The sequence below is a fragment of the Amphiprion ocellaris genome, chromosome 20 (assembly GCF_022539595.1).
Source record: "Amphiprion ocellaris isolate individual 3 ecotype Okinawa chromosome 20, ASM2253959v1, whole genome shotgun sequence".
Taxonomy (NCBI): domain Eukaryota; kingdom Metazoa; phylum Chordata; class Actinopteri; family Pomacentridae; genus Amphiprion; species Amphiprion ocellaris.
In genome coordinates this window covers 3,867,413-3,888,797 of record NC_072785.1, presented here as the reverse complement: position 1 = coordinate 3,888,797, position 21,385 = coordinate 3,867,413, and the positions used below count along the sequence as shown (strand labels likewise).

At 38.9% G+C, this 21,385-nt stretch overlaps 1 protein-coding gene across 1 annotated transcript in view; it reads right to left on the bottom strand.

Annotated features, from left to right (window-relative positions):
- Nucleotides 1-21,385, bottom strand: part of kif6 (kinesin family member 6) — a 76,431-nt gene that overhangs the window by 14,659 nt on the left and 40,387 nt on the right. The window contains exons 13-15 of the mRNA XM_055005545.1: nt 19,438-19,611; nt 7,662-7,764; nt 6,946-7,001 (exon numbers count right to left, since the gene is read on the bottom strand). Coding sequence (XP_054861520.1) covers nt 6,946-7,001; nt 7,662-7,764; nt 19,438-19,611 — 333 coding nt within the window. The remainder of the gene's footprint in view (nt 1-6,945; nt 7,002-7,661; nt 7,765-19,437; nt 19,612-21,385) is intronic.

Below are 21,385 nucleotides of genomic sequence, written 5' to 3'. Positions count from 1 at the left end.
CAGAAAAACTCAGCTGTATTATAATACAGTATCATTGTGGCCACAGCATTTTTTGGTACATCCTCAGCTATGTCAGCCTCAGTCATGAGTCTATTCTGTACTGTTGTTTATTAACTAAAGGAGCCAGTTCACCCAGCTCTCTTTGTGTCAACACGTAGCTGTGAAAGTTGAGACAGCTGATTGTGACTCTAGTCATTAGATGGCAAAGTTATTGCTGTAACTGTAGCTAAAGTCATGTCTGTGCTTTGGTTGTGATGATTATGACTGTGACACACGGGCTGGCTAAGTGCTGTAGTCACATCATAATATTCTTAACAGATTTATTACATCTGATAGCAGTGCCACAGTTGGCTTTCATTAGGGTAGAGTAGAGTAGAGTAGAGTAGAGTAGAGTAGAGTAGAGTAGAGTAGAGTAGAGTAGAGTAGCTACAGGACAGCATGCAATGTGGATGTCAACCATCAGTGCAGGTAAAGTTCGATCAGTGACTGTTTTAACAACCACAGCTTCACCCACACAACCAGGCAGAGTAGTTCTGAAAACATTTTCATCGTGTCTCTAAAGCTATCAAGCATTTCCACACAATAATCAGTCCCTCCATGAACTTGCGATGTTGCAATCGCAACAATGAACACAAATTCAACCAATCTCTGTGAATTCTGCGCGATCTTGCAATTTGGTCCAATAATCACAACTTTTCCGCAATTTTGGCCCGTGAGTTCCACCAATCATAGCAGTCCCCAGCGCAAACATAATGCATGTACGTCACCAAATTCACTTCCTTGTTTATGGTTTGAAGATGAAGACGTGTCCAATTCTAATGTCTCTCATTTACCAACAAAAATGACTGCTGAAGACCGTGAAAAACAATTCACTGATGTTCTTCACGAAAGTGGAAGCAAACTGTTTTGCTCTTGTGCAAAATTGTGGAATACAAACAAAAATCATCGATTGACAAACACTTTTATACCATGAAACATATCAGGAGAATGGCTAAAATGAGCGGACCACAGACCAGACAGATCACTGTGATGGAAGCTGCTGCATCCAGATCTGTTGGAGCTCTGAAAGAATGAAGGGAAGTTAGACTAATTAATTGACATGACAAGCCGTGAGCGTGTTTGTGTGAACACATATGTACCAGGATGTGAAATCAACTTTTTAAGCCACTGACAGATATGTCCAAATATGATTCATTCAATAGAAAATGATCAGTTAGTGCCTTAAATCTACCAACCACTTGATGTTAAGCCAGTATCTGGCTGCTGCTAATTTCCCACCATGGTGTGTCAGCTCATGTAGATGGGTTGGCGCGTGTTAAAGAATTAGTTTAAGAATAACTATTGTCAATTAAAATGTTGAAACACGTAAAAGCTGAAAAAAATGCAACTTTTTAGCAATTGTCACTGTCTTCCGCAATTTTATTGCAACAAATACGCTTAAAACATCACAACTTACATCGCACTTTTTTGGAAAAGCTGCCTCAAATTCAGGGCCACAACAATCTCGAACAAAGCCCAGGAAATCCTGGAGGGACCGAATAAATAATTTGTCACGTCCACAGAACAATAACTGGATGCACTTCATGCCTGTGATGTACTACTGATTCTAGATGCAGACGTCTCAGTATTCTGGTCATGCAATCTTAAATACAGTGTAAGAATAAACTTTGTTGCTTTGGCCAGACTACTAGCAATACAGATAAACCAGTGGTGACTAAAGAGTCAAACATTACAGACTTTTAAACAAGACAGCCTGCTGTAGGACCAAGACTAACTACGAATTTAACTGTGCTTTTAACTGCAGCTGACAGAAAATTCCAAAAATATTAACGTGCATACGTGTCAAGTAATAACGGGCTGTGGTGTGCTTGCTGCAATGCTTCATCACACTTCAATGCTTCCCAAGACAGGACTGTAGGCTCGACACCATCCACTTCCAAACCGCACAGGCTTCCCCCCCCCCACACTGTCAAGAGACGTGCCATCTTCTTTAAGGACCGGTTTCAAGCTACAAGCCTCAATAAATATTTGGTGCTTTTTGTGGCCTGGAGGTTAAACGTGATATACCGCATAAATACCGAAGTGAGCTCAAAACTCAAGCATCATACATGCAATCCAGCTTCTTAATGTCTGAGCGAATGTCAGCTTAAGTTTATGTGAAGAATTAATACATCAATAAATCCACAAAGTAATATGAAAAATCTATAGGAGAAAGTTCACTAAAATCATTAGACTGATGAAGTGAAACTACCAGTCTTACAAATTGCAAAACTAAAAGAAACACAAGAGGTTGTTTAAACTAAGAGTTCTACTGAACATTCTACATTTTTATTGCATAGCTGTGTTCGTGACAGTGTTGTCTGAAGCCATAACTTCAACCATGGACTTTATATAAATCACTTTAATGAGCAGCTGATAACATTAGCACTGCAAGTAAATCATAGCAACAGTTATGTAAGATCTACCTTACGGCTTCACAGACCATGTGTCGTGTGTGATGCACAAATCACGTTGCATTCTTTGGCCATATTTCTTCTCGAGAGCTTTGGAACAGTCTTCTTGATAATGGCATACAGTTAAAGGCTCCAGCACACTTTCATTGCAACCTATCACAGAATCCTTGGGTCTTTGGGTCATTTCTGGATAGGTGAGTAGAGGATGAAAATGGGATACCTACCAGATGCTTTACCTAAGACTGTACTGCATAAATCCCCCGACATCTGGCAGAGTAATCAAGACATGCCGTTTATTTCCAGCTGCCATGCACCTTTCAAACTGTAGAGGATGTGCATCACTGATCCTTCTGAATAAATATATATCCTTGCACTTTTTGGACCTAAGGGCTCAGAACGTATGCTCCTCCAGTGGGACTACATTCCAGAGCCATACGCTTTGGCCAAGAACAATAGTGTAAAGCAGGCAAATGTTTAGACCCTGATGTTTCCTCGGGCTACCACCTCTCCCCTGCTACTGACCCTCATGCAGGGTGCGTCCGTCAGAAGAAGCAGCACAAAGCTTTTGTCTGTCTTATGCTGACTGTTTCCATGTTCTACATTATCCACGAGACACAGGTGGTGTAAAATTTCCAAGCAGGGCCTCCAAGATGGCAAGAATTTGCAGTGAGCTAAATATTATGGTACCACTTTCCAGCCAGAAGAGGCAACCACCTTCCACTAAAAACACTGCCTCTCATCCAGGAAGAATGCAGCTCCATGTACCGAACAATGTAATAAGATTTGACAGCATCAAGATGTGTTTTGGGAATATTTCCAAATTTAAATAAGATGAGGAATTTGGCTGCTAAATCTTAACCAAAAAAGAAGAAAGAAAGAAAAAAGAAGTTAAATCCAGTTTTTCTTCACTTTATCCACACAGTGTGGGCCACACAGTGCTGACGTCTGCAGAACACATTCGAAGGGTTAATATTCTACATGCTGTCATAGCTGATTTCTGTGTGATGTATGACATACACAGCTGTGTCAGCACCTCGTGGAGCAAATGGTGAAAAAAAGTTAAATTCCAAGGGTGATAAGTGTGTTCTGGCACGTATGAGGGTAACGGTCAAATCCTACCAAACCACCAAGCGTGATCAGAAGCAGCAATGATGCAAGGCTCTGGTGTAAACCTATCCATTTCAACGGCATGAGAAATAAGCCACAAACTCACAGTCCAGGGAAATTCATAAATAAGGCTTGCAGTAGTAAATGCAAAACAGATAGAGCCATAATAACATATTTTTAACTGCTCTGCGTTTACTGGAAAATCCAACCAAAATACCATAATATCATTTAAACCTATTGCCACCGGTGACAGGACTTGTCTTTTAGTGTCCTCATGAAACGCAATGGATTATGAGACATTACTGGACTTCAAATTAATATATATGCATTTCCAACTCATTTCTAACTAGCCAATTTGAATGATTTATCTTAATAAATTAAAAAAAAAGCTTAAATTGAATTTGATTACTTGTTTTATAAAAATTGAAAAAAAAAATGGAATCATTAAATAATATCATTATGTCCTGTCCCCCCCAAAAAAGTCGCCACTTGGATTTAACTAAACAAATAGGTAGGAGCCTTCCATTGGATAATTACTGCAGTGATGACATCTTCTTTAACCCTAGCTGATGCAGTGAGGAGCTTCTCATTTCTGAAACAACCATGGTGGAAGACATATCCTGTGGTCATAGAAAGGATGTTAATCTGTCTCAGAAGGGTCAAATTATTAGCCTGCATCAAGCAAAGAAAACAACTAAGGAGATGAAACTACTAATATCAGGTTAAGAATCGTCCAATGCTTTATTAAAGCCTGAAGGATAGTGGAGAACCATCATCTTCAAGGAACAAATGTGGTCTGATGAGTCCAGATTGACCCTGTTCCAGAGTGATGGGGGCATCAGGGTAAGAAGAGAGGCAGATGAAGTGATGCCCTCATCATGGCTAGTGTCTACCAGCCTGTGGGGGTTAGAGTTATGATCTGGGGTTGGTCAGGTTCAGCAACGTTATGTTCCCAAAGAATGAGGTCAGCTGATACCTGAAGATACTGAAGGACCAGGTCTTTCCTGGTTTCTCTTCTGGGTATGTTCTAAGATGATGATGTCAAGATTCATGGGCTCACATTGAGAATGAGTGGATCAGGGAGCAGGAGATGGATTGTCCTCTACAGAGTCCAGACCTCAGCCCCACTGAAAATCTTTGGGATGTTCTGGAGAAGACTTTGTGCAGCAGTCCGACTCTCCCATCATCAATGTAAGATCTTGGTAGAAAGTGAATGCATCTCTGGACAGAAATAAATGCTGTGACTAGGGTTACTGCGACTTTTTTTTTTGGACGGGGAGTGCATTTTCTTTTCTTTTCGGCTTTTCCCTTCAGGGGTCGCCACAGTGAATCATCTGCTTCCATCTAAGCCTATCCTCTGCATCCTCTTCTCTCACACCAACTAACTTCATGTCCTCTTTCACTACATCCATAAACCTCCTCTTTAGTGTTCCTCTAGGCCTCCTGCCTGGCGGTTCAATACTCAGCATCCTTCCACTGATATATTCACTATTCCTCCTCTGTCCACATCCAGTCCATCTCAGTCTGGCCTCTCTGGCTTCGTCTCCCAAACATCTAACATTCTGTCCCTCTGATGTAGTCATTCCTGATCCTATCACTCCCAAAGAGAACCCCAATTTTTTATTCTCTGCTACCTCCAGCTCTGCCTCCTGTCTTTTCCTCAGTCTCCCTCTGTCTCTAAACCAGACAACATCTCTGGTCTCACCACCATTTTCTACACCTTTCCTTTCCATCTTGCTGATACTCTTTTATCACACCAGACACTTTCCTCCACCTGTTCCAACTTGCTTGCACAGAGTTCTTCATCTCTTTTCCCCACTCTCCATTGCTCTGGACTGTTGACTCTAAGTACTTAAAATCCTCAACCTTCTTTTTCTCTGCTCCCTGTAATCTCACCCTTCCACTTGGGTCCCTTTCATTCATCACAGTGTCATCTGCAAACATCATAGTCCATGGAGGTTCCTGTCTAACCTCATGTATCAGCCTGTCCATCACCATAGTGAACAAGAAGAGACTCAGAGCTGATCCTTGATGTAGTCCCACCTCCACCTTCATCTCCTCAGTCACACCTACAGCACACCTCACCACTGTCCTACAGCCCTCATACATGTCCTGAACCACTCTAAAACACTTCTCTGCCACTCCAGACTTCCTCATGCAACACCACAGTTCCTCTCTTGGCACCCTGTCATGCTTTCTCTAGATCTACAAAAACACAATGCAGCGCCATTGATCTTCTCTGTACTTCTCTATGAACCTCCTCAGAGCAAATACTGCATCTCTAGTACTCTTTCCTGCCATGAAACCATTCTGCTGCTCACAAATGCTCACATCTGCTCTTACTCTAGCTTCCACTACTCTTTCCCATAACTTCATTGTGTGGCTCATCAACTATATTCCTCTGTAGTGGCCACAGCTCTGCACATCTCCCTTCTTAAAAATTGGCACCAGCACACTTAGTCAGAAACTCTACTGCCTCCTCTCCTAGACACTTCCATACCTCCACAAGTACAGTATCTTCCAACAACTTTCTGGCAGCTTGCTCCTTGTATACTGTCTTTGATCAAGTGTGTTTTATTTACCTCATAATCTCACCTGCCTCCCTTCTCTGCTCAGTGTAAACACAGCCTTTGTCACTTGGCTGTTGACCACAGCTGAGTCCGTCATTGTCAGTTGCTCTAAGATGTGTAGATTAAAGTGATTTTGATGAAATGTCACAATTGTAAGCTTCTTTTGCTTATTTTTACTGTCAAATGCTTGGTCATGTTATGTTCTTGGATTGTTGGGAAACTGAAAATCTGATGATTCTGTTTTTACAATTTGCTGCTATGATAAAGGGTGTAATGTTAGGGAGAAATAACATACTTTCACACCTGCATGCTAGTTTTGGGATTCAAAGGGTTAACAGAGTAATATACTTTCGCTGGTGTCGAAACAATGACACACTGTACTATTTACATGTAGCAGAGAAACTCTGGACAAAAGATGTACGGTTTGGAATCACACAGCATTGAATAAAGCCAGCCTTTATGCCAGGCCTCATTTTGGCATAGTAAGGATATTACCCAGAAGAACACAGTGGTGTGCTGACAGAGGTGTTATAAAACAGTCAGAGACAGCCTAGTAAAAAGCACAGGTTAGTGGAAATCAGAACACCTCTTGGTCCTGGCAAAGTTCAGGAAAGTGTTGAACAGCATTCCTACACTCCAGGGAAACGAAATCCTAACAATGATGTGTTCATTAACATTTTCAGGGGACGGTTGTCTTTGGGATAGAAGCAAACATAAGCAGCAAACATAAACTGCGACAGTGAAAAGTGAAATGTGTTTACACCTCCTAAATCTAATGGGATTTCTGGAAGGTAGTTGCACTTGAGACAACTTACTGATTCTGTCTCTGGATTCATTCAGTTGCTCTCTCAGTCTTCTGGTCTCAGCGGATCTGTTTAAAAGGATCTACATGTTAATGAGAACACATAGATACAACAATATTCCTGGTTCTTTCTGCGTGGAGTTTGCATGTTCTCCGTGTGCCTGCATGGATTCTCACTGGGTGCTTCCTCCCACAGTCCAAAAAGACATGCTGAGGTTAATTGGTGATTCTACCTGGCTCCCTGCTGGAGTCTCCACCCCCTCAACACACCTGGATTACACTTCACAGATTCCTGACTGCTCTTGCCAGACCCTGACCTGCCAGGTAAGTTTTGGCCTCGCTGCTAGCTTTGCATTTTGCTCATTGTACCTCATTGCTAGCTCAGTTTGTTCCAGTTGTTCTGTAGCATCTAGTATTTCCTGAAATTGTTATTTATTACAATATATCAATGACACCATCATCAGAGGTGATACTTTAACAATCTGATCTCTACAAAAAAAGAAGAACTCTGATTCTTTGAAGTGCTTTAGTTTAATAATTACTGGGCATTTCACCCTTCTATGATTTGAAAAAACATGTTCTAAATATCTTTAATATATCTGTGAATACTGTATGTTTGTATTTATTTTTTATGCTTAAAAGACAACTGAAAATGGAAGAGAATATGTATTTTATTTTGAGCAATATGATGATGTGAATTTATCAAAGCCACAACAACTGGTCACTAACCTCTGTTTGAGTAGGCTCTTGTTGTCTTCAATGGTCAGATTGTCCTTGTGGTCCCTTATGAAGGTCTCAAAGGCCTCTTTCTTTCCCATAGACAGCTGTGGACCTGAGAAAAAAAAGCATCTGCACTGAGACTAACAATCAGAATTACTATTCATGCCACCAGATCTGTGAAACATTTGCTAAATCAAGCCCACCATACAAACAGCCTTCCTTAATAAAGAGCATGCTTGTCATACCGCTGCAACAGATCTAACTACGGGAAATTATGTCAAGTCCTGCTGAGCTGTACATGTTCCCACATCCACAGGTACTCAACTGCAATCTGGCAGCCAGATGCGAGCTAGAGCCCCACTGATATCACTGACCTCCCCCCTGTTAGGAAATGCACAGTTGAGGAACATTAACCTTCCATTCAGTGATTAGAGAGAGCATAAACACAACTGTAAACAGCAGTTCTGAACATGTCAGCGTTACACAGCGGCTCCCCCCAACTGCTTAACTTTGGAAACTAGCCACATGTGGAAACTACATAATTTTGACATAAAATCCAGCTGACTGTGCTTTTAATATGCTTGTAATATTATTTAACAAGCATTTTTATTAAAGCTTCATACATATGCTTCAAACACTATATTTTCACCAGAGAAATAAACCAAAACACAACACGTTCTGTTCATCTGTGAAAACCTGAACTGATTACAAATGACCGTATTTGTCAATGACTGAACTTTCAAATACTGTAAAAAAAAAAAAAAAAAAAAAAGGAACTGCATAATGCAATATTGTACTCTTCTGCTATGGAGAAACTTAATTAGTATTATTACATTTTGAAGGACCGTATTTTTTCAGACTGCTGAATACATTAAAAATGAGTACAGATCGTTTACACAGCACGCATTTTGTCGACACGTATAGTCGACAAAATGTGTACTGATAGAAACAGACTATCAGTATTGACAGTGATAGTCTGTTTCAGGGGTGTCAAACTCATCTTAGTTCAGGGGCCACCAGTAAAACCACAGCATAATAACCTATAAATAACCACAACTCCAAATTGTTCCTTTGTTTTAGTGAAAAAAGTACATTCTGAACATATTCACACTTAAATAACCCTCTTTTTTTACAAAACATTATGAACAACCTGAATATAAATTCAATTTCAACAACATTAAGCCTCAGTTTATCATTTGCACATTACAACTTACAGATCACAGAGTGTCTACAAAAAGGCACAAAACTTTTAGTCTCTGGTATCTGGAACTGAATGATGTAGTATTTTACTTTATGATCAAAAAACAACAAAAAAAAGACAAATAACAACAAGACAAGACAAAATATTACTAAAATGAGACACAAAATAACAAAAAATTAACCAATGACACAAAACAAAACACAAAAGATACAAAAAATTAAAGAAAAAAGTTACAAAATGACAAAAATGGATAAAAACGAGACAAAAAATTACACAAATGACAAAAACGAGACAAAAAAGAAACAAAATGACAAAATAATTGACAAACAACATGAGCAAGACAAAAAAAGCACAAAACAACAAAAATGACACATAAAACAACGAATAAAGCGAAACACAAAATGACAAAAATAAGACAAAAAACACAAGCGAGACAAAAAGGAAAGAAAAAAACGACAAAAACTAGAAACAAAACGACAAAAGTCAGACAACAAAAGACAAAAAAAACCCAACAAAAACAAGACAAAATATTACAAAAAAATATTTTACTTTATGATCAAACAACGTGTTTTGGTCTAGAAATTATTTTAAATTCAGTTTTACAAATTTACAATCTGCAGTTAATGTCGTCTCTGTAATTTTACAAAGCCATCCCGTGGGCCGGATTGGACCCTCTGGCGGGCCGGTTTTGGCCCACGGGCCGCATGTTTGACACCCCTGGTCTATTTCCCTTAAGTATCCAATTCCAATGAGAGCTTCCACAATACCAAGGTCTTACTGTGGACTTATTTCCACTACAAAGGAAGGTATTGAATATTATTATTCATTACACCTGTGGTTTTCATGCCATTACATCTCATTATATCTGCAACAAATAGGAATTTATATCGAAAGAAGGCCAAAATTATATGCAGACACTAAATCATGCTGGCAAGCAGTCATTCAGAAGTCCCATATGCAGCAAAATCAGTTTGTGTTGTCATTTGTTTTTCCCGTACACAAGACTGCACTGAAGTGGCTATTACCAAACTTACAGAATACAACAAGTATGTTTTGTTGCTGGAGTCTCCTAAATGTCACAATAAAGCCCAGTAAATTCCAACCTTAGGCAATGTGACATGACTGTTTTTACCAAAGACGTGCACAGATCAGCAACTCGTCTGAGATTAATTGTGGGACAGTTTGGAATTTTGTTTCTTTATTTTTGGAAAGTCCTAATTAAAACCAGCAGGAATCTCACAGACTTGTGTATGCTGAAAGAGCCAACCTCAACAAATCAGTGTGAGGGTTTCTTGAGGGAAATGCACTCCATTCGACTCTTGTAAAAAGCAACATTCCAAGAATATCTCGGAGTGATATGACATCATATTATGCTGTACTAACATAATTTGTGGGGTAATGAGATCGCATCGACCTAAGGCCAACTTTCCTAATTTTACTTTTCCATGCTTCGAGGGCTGACAAGCCACTGAGGTTTTACAGGAGAGGACTATTGTTGAATCGATGTTAAAAATGAAACACAAGCAAAGTGAAGCACCACTGTACTGTATAACATTTTAGATAAAAATGTTAAAAAAAAAAAAAAAAAAAATCAGCTGCTGTTTGCAGATGCTGTCAGATGTGTTTCAAGAAAACTGATCTCTGGTGCATTTTCTGTCCAGTTTGCTGGCTCCTACAGAACTGAGGCTTCTGTTTAGATGACAGATATGTGTGGAAGGCCTGCTGGAGTCATCAGTGTCTCATTACATGCTAGCAGGATTTACGTTAAGATCTAACTGTCTGTGTAAGTCTCAAATCTCCCTTCAGCTCTGGTATGCTTCACACAAGTCATCAGCAGTCTAAATTACAACAGAAACACCTTGTCCATTCATTAGCCATCTTTTTGCACTATAAAAACAATTCTGAAACGCACAGGAAAAAGACACTGTCCATCTGCGCCTACACAAGACAATAAATCAACCCCAGGAAAACTCATAGACTCAGAGTAGCCCTGTCTGCAATCTACAGCGCACACGGCAGAAATCCAGCTCTATGAGCAAATCAAAGTCCTGTAATGTGTGCAGACTGCTTCTGCAGAGACGGTGGTCATCAGAAAACACTCGCTAATGTCCATGTTTCATTCTGTGCTGCCAAAGCTCAGAGCCCAGTACAGAAGGATGTATTATGGAAAGAGTAGAGTCGATTATATGCCATTCAATCAGTACAAATGGTTTCCATGGAAAGTTAATCATCATTATATTTACAGTTAATCTTCGGGGGACAGCAATTACCATCAATGTAACCATAGAGGCTGCTGGCTACAGCACCAGAACCCTCAGATTAAACCTAAATTAAAACATACATAAACATTCAGTGACCCATTGAGCATGAGGAAAGGATAAGTGGAGGGCATTTGTTTTGAATTAGAACAGAGTAAAGAACAATGATCTAATGTGTGTATAGTTTGGTTATGAGTCTCCAAGTGGGTCATGGAAAATAGGCACTCCAGATGTGAAGCATACACTATATGCTGCAGTGTACTGTATTAAAAAACACATTCTGTGTATTTAACCCTCCTGTTGTCTTCATTTACGGGCACCAAAAAATATTGTTTCCTTGTCTGAAAAAAATCCAAAAATTCAGCAAAAAAAATCCCCAAATTTCCGAAAATTTGCAAAAACTTCAGGAAGAAAATTCCAATAATTCTTGAAAAGTTTCCCTTAAAAGTTTAATATACAAAAAATCCCCCAATTTGGCAAAAAAAAAATGCATGTAAATATTTTCAAAAAATGAGTAAAAATCTTCCAAAAAATCCTAAAAATATCTAAAGTGATTCCATATATATCAGTAAAACGTCTCATATTTTCTTTAAGAACATTCACATAAAAATCAACCAAAATCCAGCGAAATTTGCTGGATTTTGGTTGATTTTTATGTGAATGTTCTTAAAGAAATTTTTTAAACATTTTTTTTCCCACCATAAAATTTTAAAAATTTCCCAAAAAATGTTGAAAATGTGGACATCAGAAGTTTCACTGTGAAAATATATTTTTTTCTATATTTTCAAACTTTTAAACGGGTCAATTTGACCCTCAGGACGACACGAGGGTTAAGGGAAATGTAACATATAACTGTCAGAACTTTTTGACACCACAGTTTTAACTAAGATTTTAAAGAAATCATTGACAGCTACTGAAAGTCAAATACTACAAGCATAAGAAGTGTTTCCTGTGATGCTCCTGGAACTACTTAGTGTGCTCTTAAAAGCTTTTGTTTCCCAAAGCGCAGAGTCTCTCTGGACAACGTCAAGGTTTGTCTGCTGACTAACAGCTGATGGAGTGTGTTCTGCTCAGAGTGTCGGTTGCAACCAGAGCAGAAAGAGACTGAAATTTCTCATGAAAAAGTGTGAGAAAAGTGGATGAACATTCCAAAGTGGACATGTAACTGCTAGCAAGGGACTGCAGGATCTGGGAATTTTTGAGAGGATAGCAACTTTTTTAAAAAAGAATGGACAGTACCATATTTTTTTGGCAAAATAACCTAATTTAGTCATTGTATAGTCTGACTTCAGAGTGATGTCATATGTTAACACCATCTAAGTTCACGACTCCAACGCAATGTTGCAATTAGTCTTACATTCTTCTCAAGGACCCACAGTATGACCTGGTCCAGTCATAATTGCTTTGTTACTGTCACGTTTCGGAGCTATTCCAACGTAGCACTTTCACATTAGCCCCAACACAAACAGTACAGCTGCAGTGCTGACGTGTCTGCTTTAGCTGAGAAGAGAGAGGAGACACAGTTGAACATGTAAAGGATAGAAATGTATTTGTGGGTCAGTCAGTCAGAATGTGTAACTGTGGCTGGTTTGCTGGCACCATTTCAAGCAGTGCAATGAGAGAAATTTATTTAGTCTTTTATGTCTAATAAAGGAGAGAGATCCAGCATAGTACCAGCCTGATTCCCAATATAGACTGGAATGCATCATCTCTATCAGTTCCTATTATAAGTTAAATACTGTAAACTGATGCCTCTCCAGAACTATAACAATGCCTTCGAGAACAATACCTTTTCAGTCCTTTCAGACAAGCATCCCTCTGACTGCCTACACCAGTAATGACTTTATGATCCCTCACAGATGGAACTGGTTTATTTAAAAGCTCCAATGGTATTTTCTGTTCCTTTGACCAACTTTTTGAAAAGAATGTAATTCCTAAATCCCATGTCTTTTGAATGCCAACAGTTTACTTTCTTGATAAATTCTTCATTAATGAATATTTTCAGGATTATTTAACCCTCGTGTCGTCCTGCGGGTCAAAATTGACCCGTTTAAAAGTTTGAAAATGTGGAGGAAAAAACATTCACACTGAAACTTCTGATGTCCACATTTTCAACATTTTTGGGAAATCTTTGAACATTTTTTGGTGGAAAAAAAATATTTAAAATGTTTCTTAAGAACATTCACAAAAAAAATCAACCAAAATCCACCAAAATTCGCTGGATTTTGGTTGATTTTTTTGTGAATGTTCTTAAATATAATATTAGAAGTTTTACTGACATATATATAATCACTTTAGACATTTTTAGGATTTTTTTGGAAGATTTTTACTCATTTTTTGAAAAAACTTACAAGAATTTCTTGCCAAATTTGGGGGATTTTTTCAAAATAAAACTTTTAAGGGAAACTTTGAATTAATTATTGGAATTTTCTTCCTAAAGGTTTTGCAAATTTTCAGAAATTTGGGGAATTTTTTGCTGAATTTTTGGATTTTATTCAGACAAAGAAACAATATTTTTTGGTGCACATAAATGAAGACAACAGGAGGGTTAATGCACCTCCCTCTTTGTGTAACAAGAGTATTTTTCAGTCTGTCAAGATGAAATGTATGGAAAGTACATAATGAGGTGGTTAATTATTACATTATCTCCACTGGATCAAGTCTCAAGTGTCACAAAATCTGATTTGAACCCAATTTTTGTAAACTAGCAGCTGCTACAATAAACTACTGATGTGGAAACTAAGTCCCACATCAGGGGCCGGAGTCTAAGACTTGACCGTGTTCAAATGTCTAAAAAGCTTCTTTGATGATCTTCAAAGAATCACCAGGAGAAGTCAGCATTCAGAGGCAGCAGGATTTACTGTTGACAGCAAGTCCAGGAGTAAATTCTTAACAGTGATCAACACCACAAGAAAAACTGAAGATACTGAGCTGTGCATTGACGTTTATGCTGTGACAGTTGGTCAGGGCGTATTATTGGAGAGACAGTTCTGACACCATTACACTTTTCTAAATCCATTGGTCAGATCTTGACATCAGGTTATCATATTTCACCACTAGATCACTCCTTGCAGTGGACATTAGGTTATCATCAGGTCATGTTTTACAGAGAACATGTTCAGACTCTGCCTCAGCCCCCCTGCACATTATACCCCTATTATTTTGTGACAGATTTCATACATATTATGCCTTCATGTATTGTTATGTTTATGTTTCTGATACGCCTCTTTTAAAAGTTATATTGCCTTAAGTTTACACCATGATGTTTATATTATCTCCTAAAAAACATATGATTTATCTTCACATCAAAGTTACAGGCTATATTTTATGATCTTCACAATATCATCAAAACATCATTCATTACTAGAATATTCATCCCTATCTATTTCAGATGTGTATTTCCAGTCTAATAGCATTTGCCATAATTATATAATCTTTTACACAAAAATATTACACTCCACTACATTCTTTGGGACAGACACAAATTTCATATGCACTGGCACACATCAGTAACAAGGAAATACATTCACTGAATCATGAAACAAATCATCAAATTACTACGTAATTAAACCTCGTTAAACTTTTTTTTAAATTGCAAATTTCTCCTTAGAGTGAGCTTTTGGCAGACAGTTTAGCTCACTAATGTCCTGTCAGATGCTCTGGAGTTGTGCTGCTACCAGCTGCTTCGGAGACGGTTGGATGTAGGTCAGAAATGCTGAGGACTCGGGTGCCCGTATAGCTCAACGCGTTGAGCGGGTGACCCATGTACAGGGGCTGGTCCCTGATGCAGCTGGCCCGGGTTCGATTCCCGCTCGCGGCCCTTTGCTGCATGTCTTCCCCCGCCTCTTTTCCCCTGTTTCCTGTCTCTCTCTCTCACTGCGCCTATCTAATAAAGCCCACAAAAAGGCCAAAAAGATAACTTAAAAAAAAAAAAAAAAAAAAAAGAAATGCTGAGGACTGAATGGACTATTATATGCAGCTGTGCTTTCACAATAAATTCACTGACATAGAAGACATGCTTGCTACTATGTTAAGTGAAAGAAAAGAAGTTCTGCAAATATTTAAACACAATCATTTATGAAACATATATAAGATATAATGTGTAATCTGTATATCAACACCCACTATAGTCATATCTCCTGTAGCTCTGTACTGTCACTGTTGCTCATCATTCATGTATGAAATGTTGAGGATTGTGTATGACGTGGACTTGTCCTTATACTTATTTTCTACTGGGTCAACGCTTAATTTTTTTAATTTTGAAGGATCACTCAGTATGGGAGGGCAGCAGTATTGTTGACCTTTTGGGGATCCTAACTTTGTGAAACATTTGTTCAGGAACTCAAGGAGGTTAAAAAAAAAAAAAAAAGGTATTTCATCATCACCTGTGTTTGTGAGTCTGGAATAAATAACCTCTCTGAAATAACTTGTGTTGTCTCATTTGGTCATAAAGCAGTTGTTCGGATTTAGCGTATTCTTAAAACTGCATTTGACAGAAAGCAGAAAAAAGGCAAAATCCATAAAAACAAAAAATGCAAAAAATAGTCAAGCTAAAATTCATTCATGCATTCATTTGTTGCTTCATCTTTAACTCCTGTCATCCCAATTGAAAGTCCTCTGTCTAATCCCTCGCACCACCATATCCTACATTCATCATTTTGATGCTTATTCAACTATATTACCTGCCCTCTGCGATGTCAACAAAATGTTATGTCATGGGCTAGACTTTCTAGAGCCTGAAAACAGAGCCAAGAGAAGATGCAGAAGTCTAGTTTCCTCTCAGACTACTTGAATTAGAATACGCTGGAAGGTTTCAGTGTTAAATCTTTGCCTGATGATGTCAAAAAAAGACTGCATGCCCCAATTTTAAATTATGTTGGTTGCATTCAAAGCCTCCAACTAAAACGCTGATGGTCAAGTAGGTAATTTACCTGTCTAGTCACAATGGAAACTGTGGCCATTGTGAATAAATACATATTAAATGTGGAAATTCTGGAAAATTGTTGAAAAATATGTATATATGTCGAGTAAATATTTGTGATTATACACTATACTACAACATATAAAAATACACACTGACACCTGTATCAAAAAGTGCCCTTTATCTGTGTGGGGTTATAAAGCATGAGATCCCACTCTGCTATGGGTCAAGTGGTACAAATGGAGGTCATCACACATGATACACTTGGAGAAAGAAGGAGAAAAGAGGATTTAAGTTGCTGGATGAAAACAAATCTTGTGGTGGGATGATAATATTAGCTCCATATATGACTGCATACCTCACTACCAGACAAATACATACGACACGTCATTTATCAGTGATGTTATAAACTCCTCATAGTGCTGCACTTTATTCTTTCCATAGATGGGTGATTTGCTTTCTAATCCTGACTGGACAGAGTTGAATCATATCTGGTATATGCTCTTCTGTCAGAGACCCTGATTTGCTGGCCTTATTACTGCAGTGGGCAGCATTACACAAAAATGTCAGCGAGGAAGAGGGAGCTGTGGTCAGGACAGACAGGAGCGCAGCCTGAGTTTGATGAGTTTCTGGCTCGGACCCATGTGCCCGATGGCTATGACCGAGCTCGTTATAAGAGCTCACGTTTATCATCACACTTAAAGCTCTACTTAACCAAAATCAAACTAGAAAAGCCAAACAAATGCTGCCTCTGGTCAGGGAGCATGTCTGACAGCTTGATTAGCCTGACTTTTGTCAAATCAAGTTCACGTTTAGAAATGTTAGAAGATTACTATCAGAGAGAAGCTGCAGTCTGAACTTACTCTGTGATCTTTGGGCCATCATTATAAGTTTTCTTCAAAGGTTAAGATAACCTAATCAACTGCAACACAGTGGATGAGTCTCAATTCAGGAAGAGTAAGTAAGGGTAGCCTGCAGGTACACAAGCAAAACACTTAATTAGGTAATTTTTTCAAGACTTCCCTGTACTTATTTTCCAAAAAGAAAAGTAGTAAATATCCTCTGGCATGTTTACCTATATGATACACGTACATATTATTGCATTAGAATGAAAGAATATAAACAACGTATTTAGCAGTTCTTTTTAAAAGACACAGAGATGCTCTCTAAACAAACCTTTCTCACATGGAGCAGCTCCAGCTCTTCTATCCCGGTCACGTCTCTTGTGTTTACACTGCAACATTCTTGGCCTCTGTTCTCTGCTTCGTGTTCCAGTCAGTATTACAGGTTTTAAACTCATCAGCTTTTCACCAGCAACAAATTACAGGTTTAATAGACTGCACTGTCTAATGTTGTTTTGCTGACAGGACTAGATCGGGCCACTTGACTGACCTCTAAAAGGAAACTCTTAAGTACATGCAATCCCACTGATGCCGCTATGTAGAAAGAAGCAGCATATGAAGTTCTGGGATGTCATCCTCTTCTCCCTGCAATAAAATCTAGAAATCAAGAATATGTTATGGCCCACGGGCACCCACAACAGGCACACTGAAAATCCACTCGACCACAGAAAAACTGCCCACATTCCAACTGAGAGACATCACCTGTCTGTAGGCTTAGCACCTAATTTATCACAAGCTTAGAAAGACTGACTGTCACATTTAATGGAGTCAACATCTGTGAAAAATTTATTTAATTTATACTGTTCTTTATTAGTCCCTGTGGGATGGGACCCACTCTTAGCATTTAGTAGCAGTGAGCAGCCACGGGCCAACTCCACTGCTGAGGATATTAGCTTATACCTAGCACGTGTGCATTTTGGGGTGAGAGGAAACTGCACACAGAATGCTCAAAACTGTTCCTGATAGGGTTAAAACCCTGGACTTCTTATCAAAGGTGAATAATATGACCAAAAAATGACATTATGGTTATCTTGACAGATACTGTGATGGCAATATAAACCATAATATTAGTGGGAATGGTATTTTTGCATTTTCGTTCTGCCTGAAACAAATCCAAAAATGCAAATATGATTTTTGCTGCAGTGTGTACCAAGCAATCATTGTATCCTTACATCTGGAGAATATGACTTGTAGGCCAGAGCATCTCCATAGAACCACATACTTCATTTATTACTCCACCAAGGAATGCGGCAGAGTTACGTGATGATTGGTGTATGTTTGTCTGTCTCTTCGCAACATTACTCAAAAACAGACTAACGGATTTGGATGATATTTTCAGGGAAGGTCAGAAATGACAAAAGGACCAAGTGATTAGATTTTGACAGTGATGCAGCTTATAGTCTGGATCCACGGATTTGTTAAAGGCGTCACTGTAACCATAACAACAAGTGAACACTACGTCAGCTGCCTGCTGACGATCACATGATTGTGATCCTACTACAAATCCACTGCTGAGGACTTATCAGGACTTATCCATTGGAAATGATACAAAGAACAACTTATTAAATTATGGAGGTGTTTCTGAGTCCCTTCAGTTCCCACCACCTGCTACATATTTGGGTCACGTGATTCGGTATCCGTACATAACATACACATGCAAAAGATATGGCTGTGCTCAGCACAAGGTCCTTTTCTTTTGTGGGTACATCTATATTAAATGGACACATTCTATGTTGTCATGATTTCTGACAAATTTTTTTCAAGATTTCATCTGTCGGAAATGATACAGCAACTGAACAGCCTTGGCGGAGTGCTGCACTCTCTAGGTGTTTTTTTTTTGCATTTATATGTTATGACACATTTTACCTTAATCAAAAAGATGCACCTTCTACAGTTTGGACGATGAAAACCCATTGAGCCATCATGCTTTGTAAATATTGCAATTAGAAAGACTGGTTCAATCAAATTTCAAACTACAACAGACAAAACATTAAATAAAATACTGATAGGTTTGGTTTTACGTGTTATTCTCTTGAAATGGGTGTGATGTTGTTTGTAGAGTTTGTAGTGTAAGAAAAATACATATAAAAAACTCAGCAGCGACATCTTTTTTTCCAGAAACAGTGAATAGTCGACATTGCTGTGCATTTCTACTAAAAGATAGTCCTGATTGTTTTAGTTGGAGGCAAAATCTGACATCTCAAAACCAAGAAAACAAAACAAGACTATCTGGTTAGATAGCCCTAACTTTAAGTTGAAGGAAATATGTTTGTTGTGGTTTGGTTAAACCAACCATTTATGAGCTGCCCTCATTATACGGCCATAAATTGCTAGGTTAACAATGTTATCTGGAAATGTCTAACAGAGAGTAACAGAGACGCAAATGGCAGTACCACTCAGTTCAAGCTGGACTCCATTTGTGCTTAGAGTCTCAGTCTCCGTCACAGCAGACTTTTCAAGATCATTTTAAATGTTCAAAATGCAAAAGGTTTTTTTGAAGTACCTCTCTTCATGTGCTGTGCAGCTCGTCCACCATGGTTTTCTGAGGCAGCGTCCACGCTTCCTTCTTTCAGCAGTGGCATCGTGGACGCCCTCTGGTCAGTGGGGATGCTAGTGAGCTGAGCAGCAGCATCCTGGGCCCTTTTCTTCTCCTTCTTCAACATCTTAACTAGGATACCTGCATCGCCACGTTAAGGACTAGAACTGTGCTGTCTTTGGACAGAGTGCTGGAGGGAAAAGAGAGATTTCACTCAATTGCAGATGCACATCAAACAGCCTATTTTAAGAGAGGTTGACTGCAAGACTTTGATGCACAGATAAACAACAACAGCATCAACCTGAATATCACCTCAGACATCTTTCAGAGCACGAGGACAGCTAGACAGTCCTATTCAGTCCTATTCAGAACTATTCCTCTGAATAGTTCAATTCAAACAGAGTTTATTTTGGCACTTAATTGTCATTACTATAAGCTGAAAAGTGACAAGAGTAAGTACAGGAGTAGCCACTAAAGTAATTTCCTGAGTGCTGACATGTGCTCAGCATCTGACCTTAGAGGCTCGGGAAGGTGTCGTGGTCTGGGATGAATCAGTGGAGGGAAGAGGAGCCAGACAGGCTGCAGAGACACTGCCAAGATTCCACAAAATCCTCTCCCGCTGATGAGGTCGTATGTATGTGCTTGTCTACTTGAGTCCAAGTGTAGATGTGTCGGTGAGTGTGACAGGGAATAGCTGAGCAGTTACAAGAGGAGAATGTGAAAAACTGTCTGCTCAGATCCTGTTCACACTTTCATTGCCATGACACGTTTCACTTGTCCATATGCAATGTCTCTGTGCATTCAGACAATTTACTATAATCCTTTCCTTCACTCCATCGCATGCCGTTTGCTTTTACCTCTACAGTACCATTTTGTATTTAATGGGTTCGTCCTACTTAAACTGCTTTCAGCTGGCTTCACATATTTTTTTAACAATAATGCAGCAGAGCACAATAGCAGTCAGCACTTTTAAATTGTATTACCAAATTGACGCCTGGTTGCTAAGCTTCTGGACGCCATTTGCAGACTTGTAGAGCAATTTTTACTGTACAACAGCAGCACACTACTTTTCCACTGCTGGAGAGAGAGGAAAAGATGGTGCTAGCAGAGGCAATTTTTTGCAATCAGAACTTCTGACAGATGGAAACTTGTTTATTTTATGAACATCAATTGCATGGGAAAACTGTATAAAGCAGCACATCCTGAAGACATTTTATAAAAACATTGCATTTTGTCAAAGCTCATCAGGGAGTAGCAGGTAAATGGAAAAAAGCTTAGCCAAAGTTATTCCTACATGAAGGATGGTTGTGAAAAAGAGCATTCAACCTCTAATCCTGATCTTTATATACATTGCTTGTATATGAATAAAACATTACAGTCTTATAAAACATTCATTTACCTCCTGCCCCGTGTGCCTGTTTTCCACTATACAGTAAATGGAAGTGTCTCTGATGGCCTAATCACAACCCATAATTTAGAGTCACACAACACATTAGCCTGTTCCTCAAGCACTTTCCTAACATGAGATTAGCAGACATTTACTTGTGGTCAGACTGTAACTGTGGTGGTCATCAGATAATTTGGGATGTTCAAAAAAAAAAACAATTCGAATGTCACTATTTGGATGACGAATGGACGTTTTTCTGAAGGAGCTGGAGAAGTTAATTCATACTCTGTCAGCCAATACAAAAGGGATGTCATTGGGAACAATAACATGGAAGAACCATGTCTCCAATTACACTTTCCAATGAAAACGACCATGTAGTCTTCCCAAAACTGCCAAAATCTAAACCAAACACAATTCCAAATGACCTATAGAAGCCAAGTTTTACAGAAAAAAATGACTGTTTTTGTGGGTCCTATGTCATTGTTTCATACAAGTCATTACTCCAGACTGCTGTTCACCAGGTTTTTC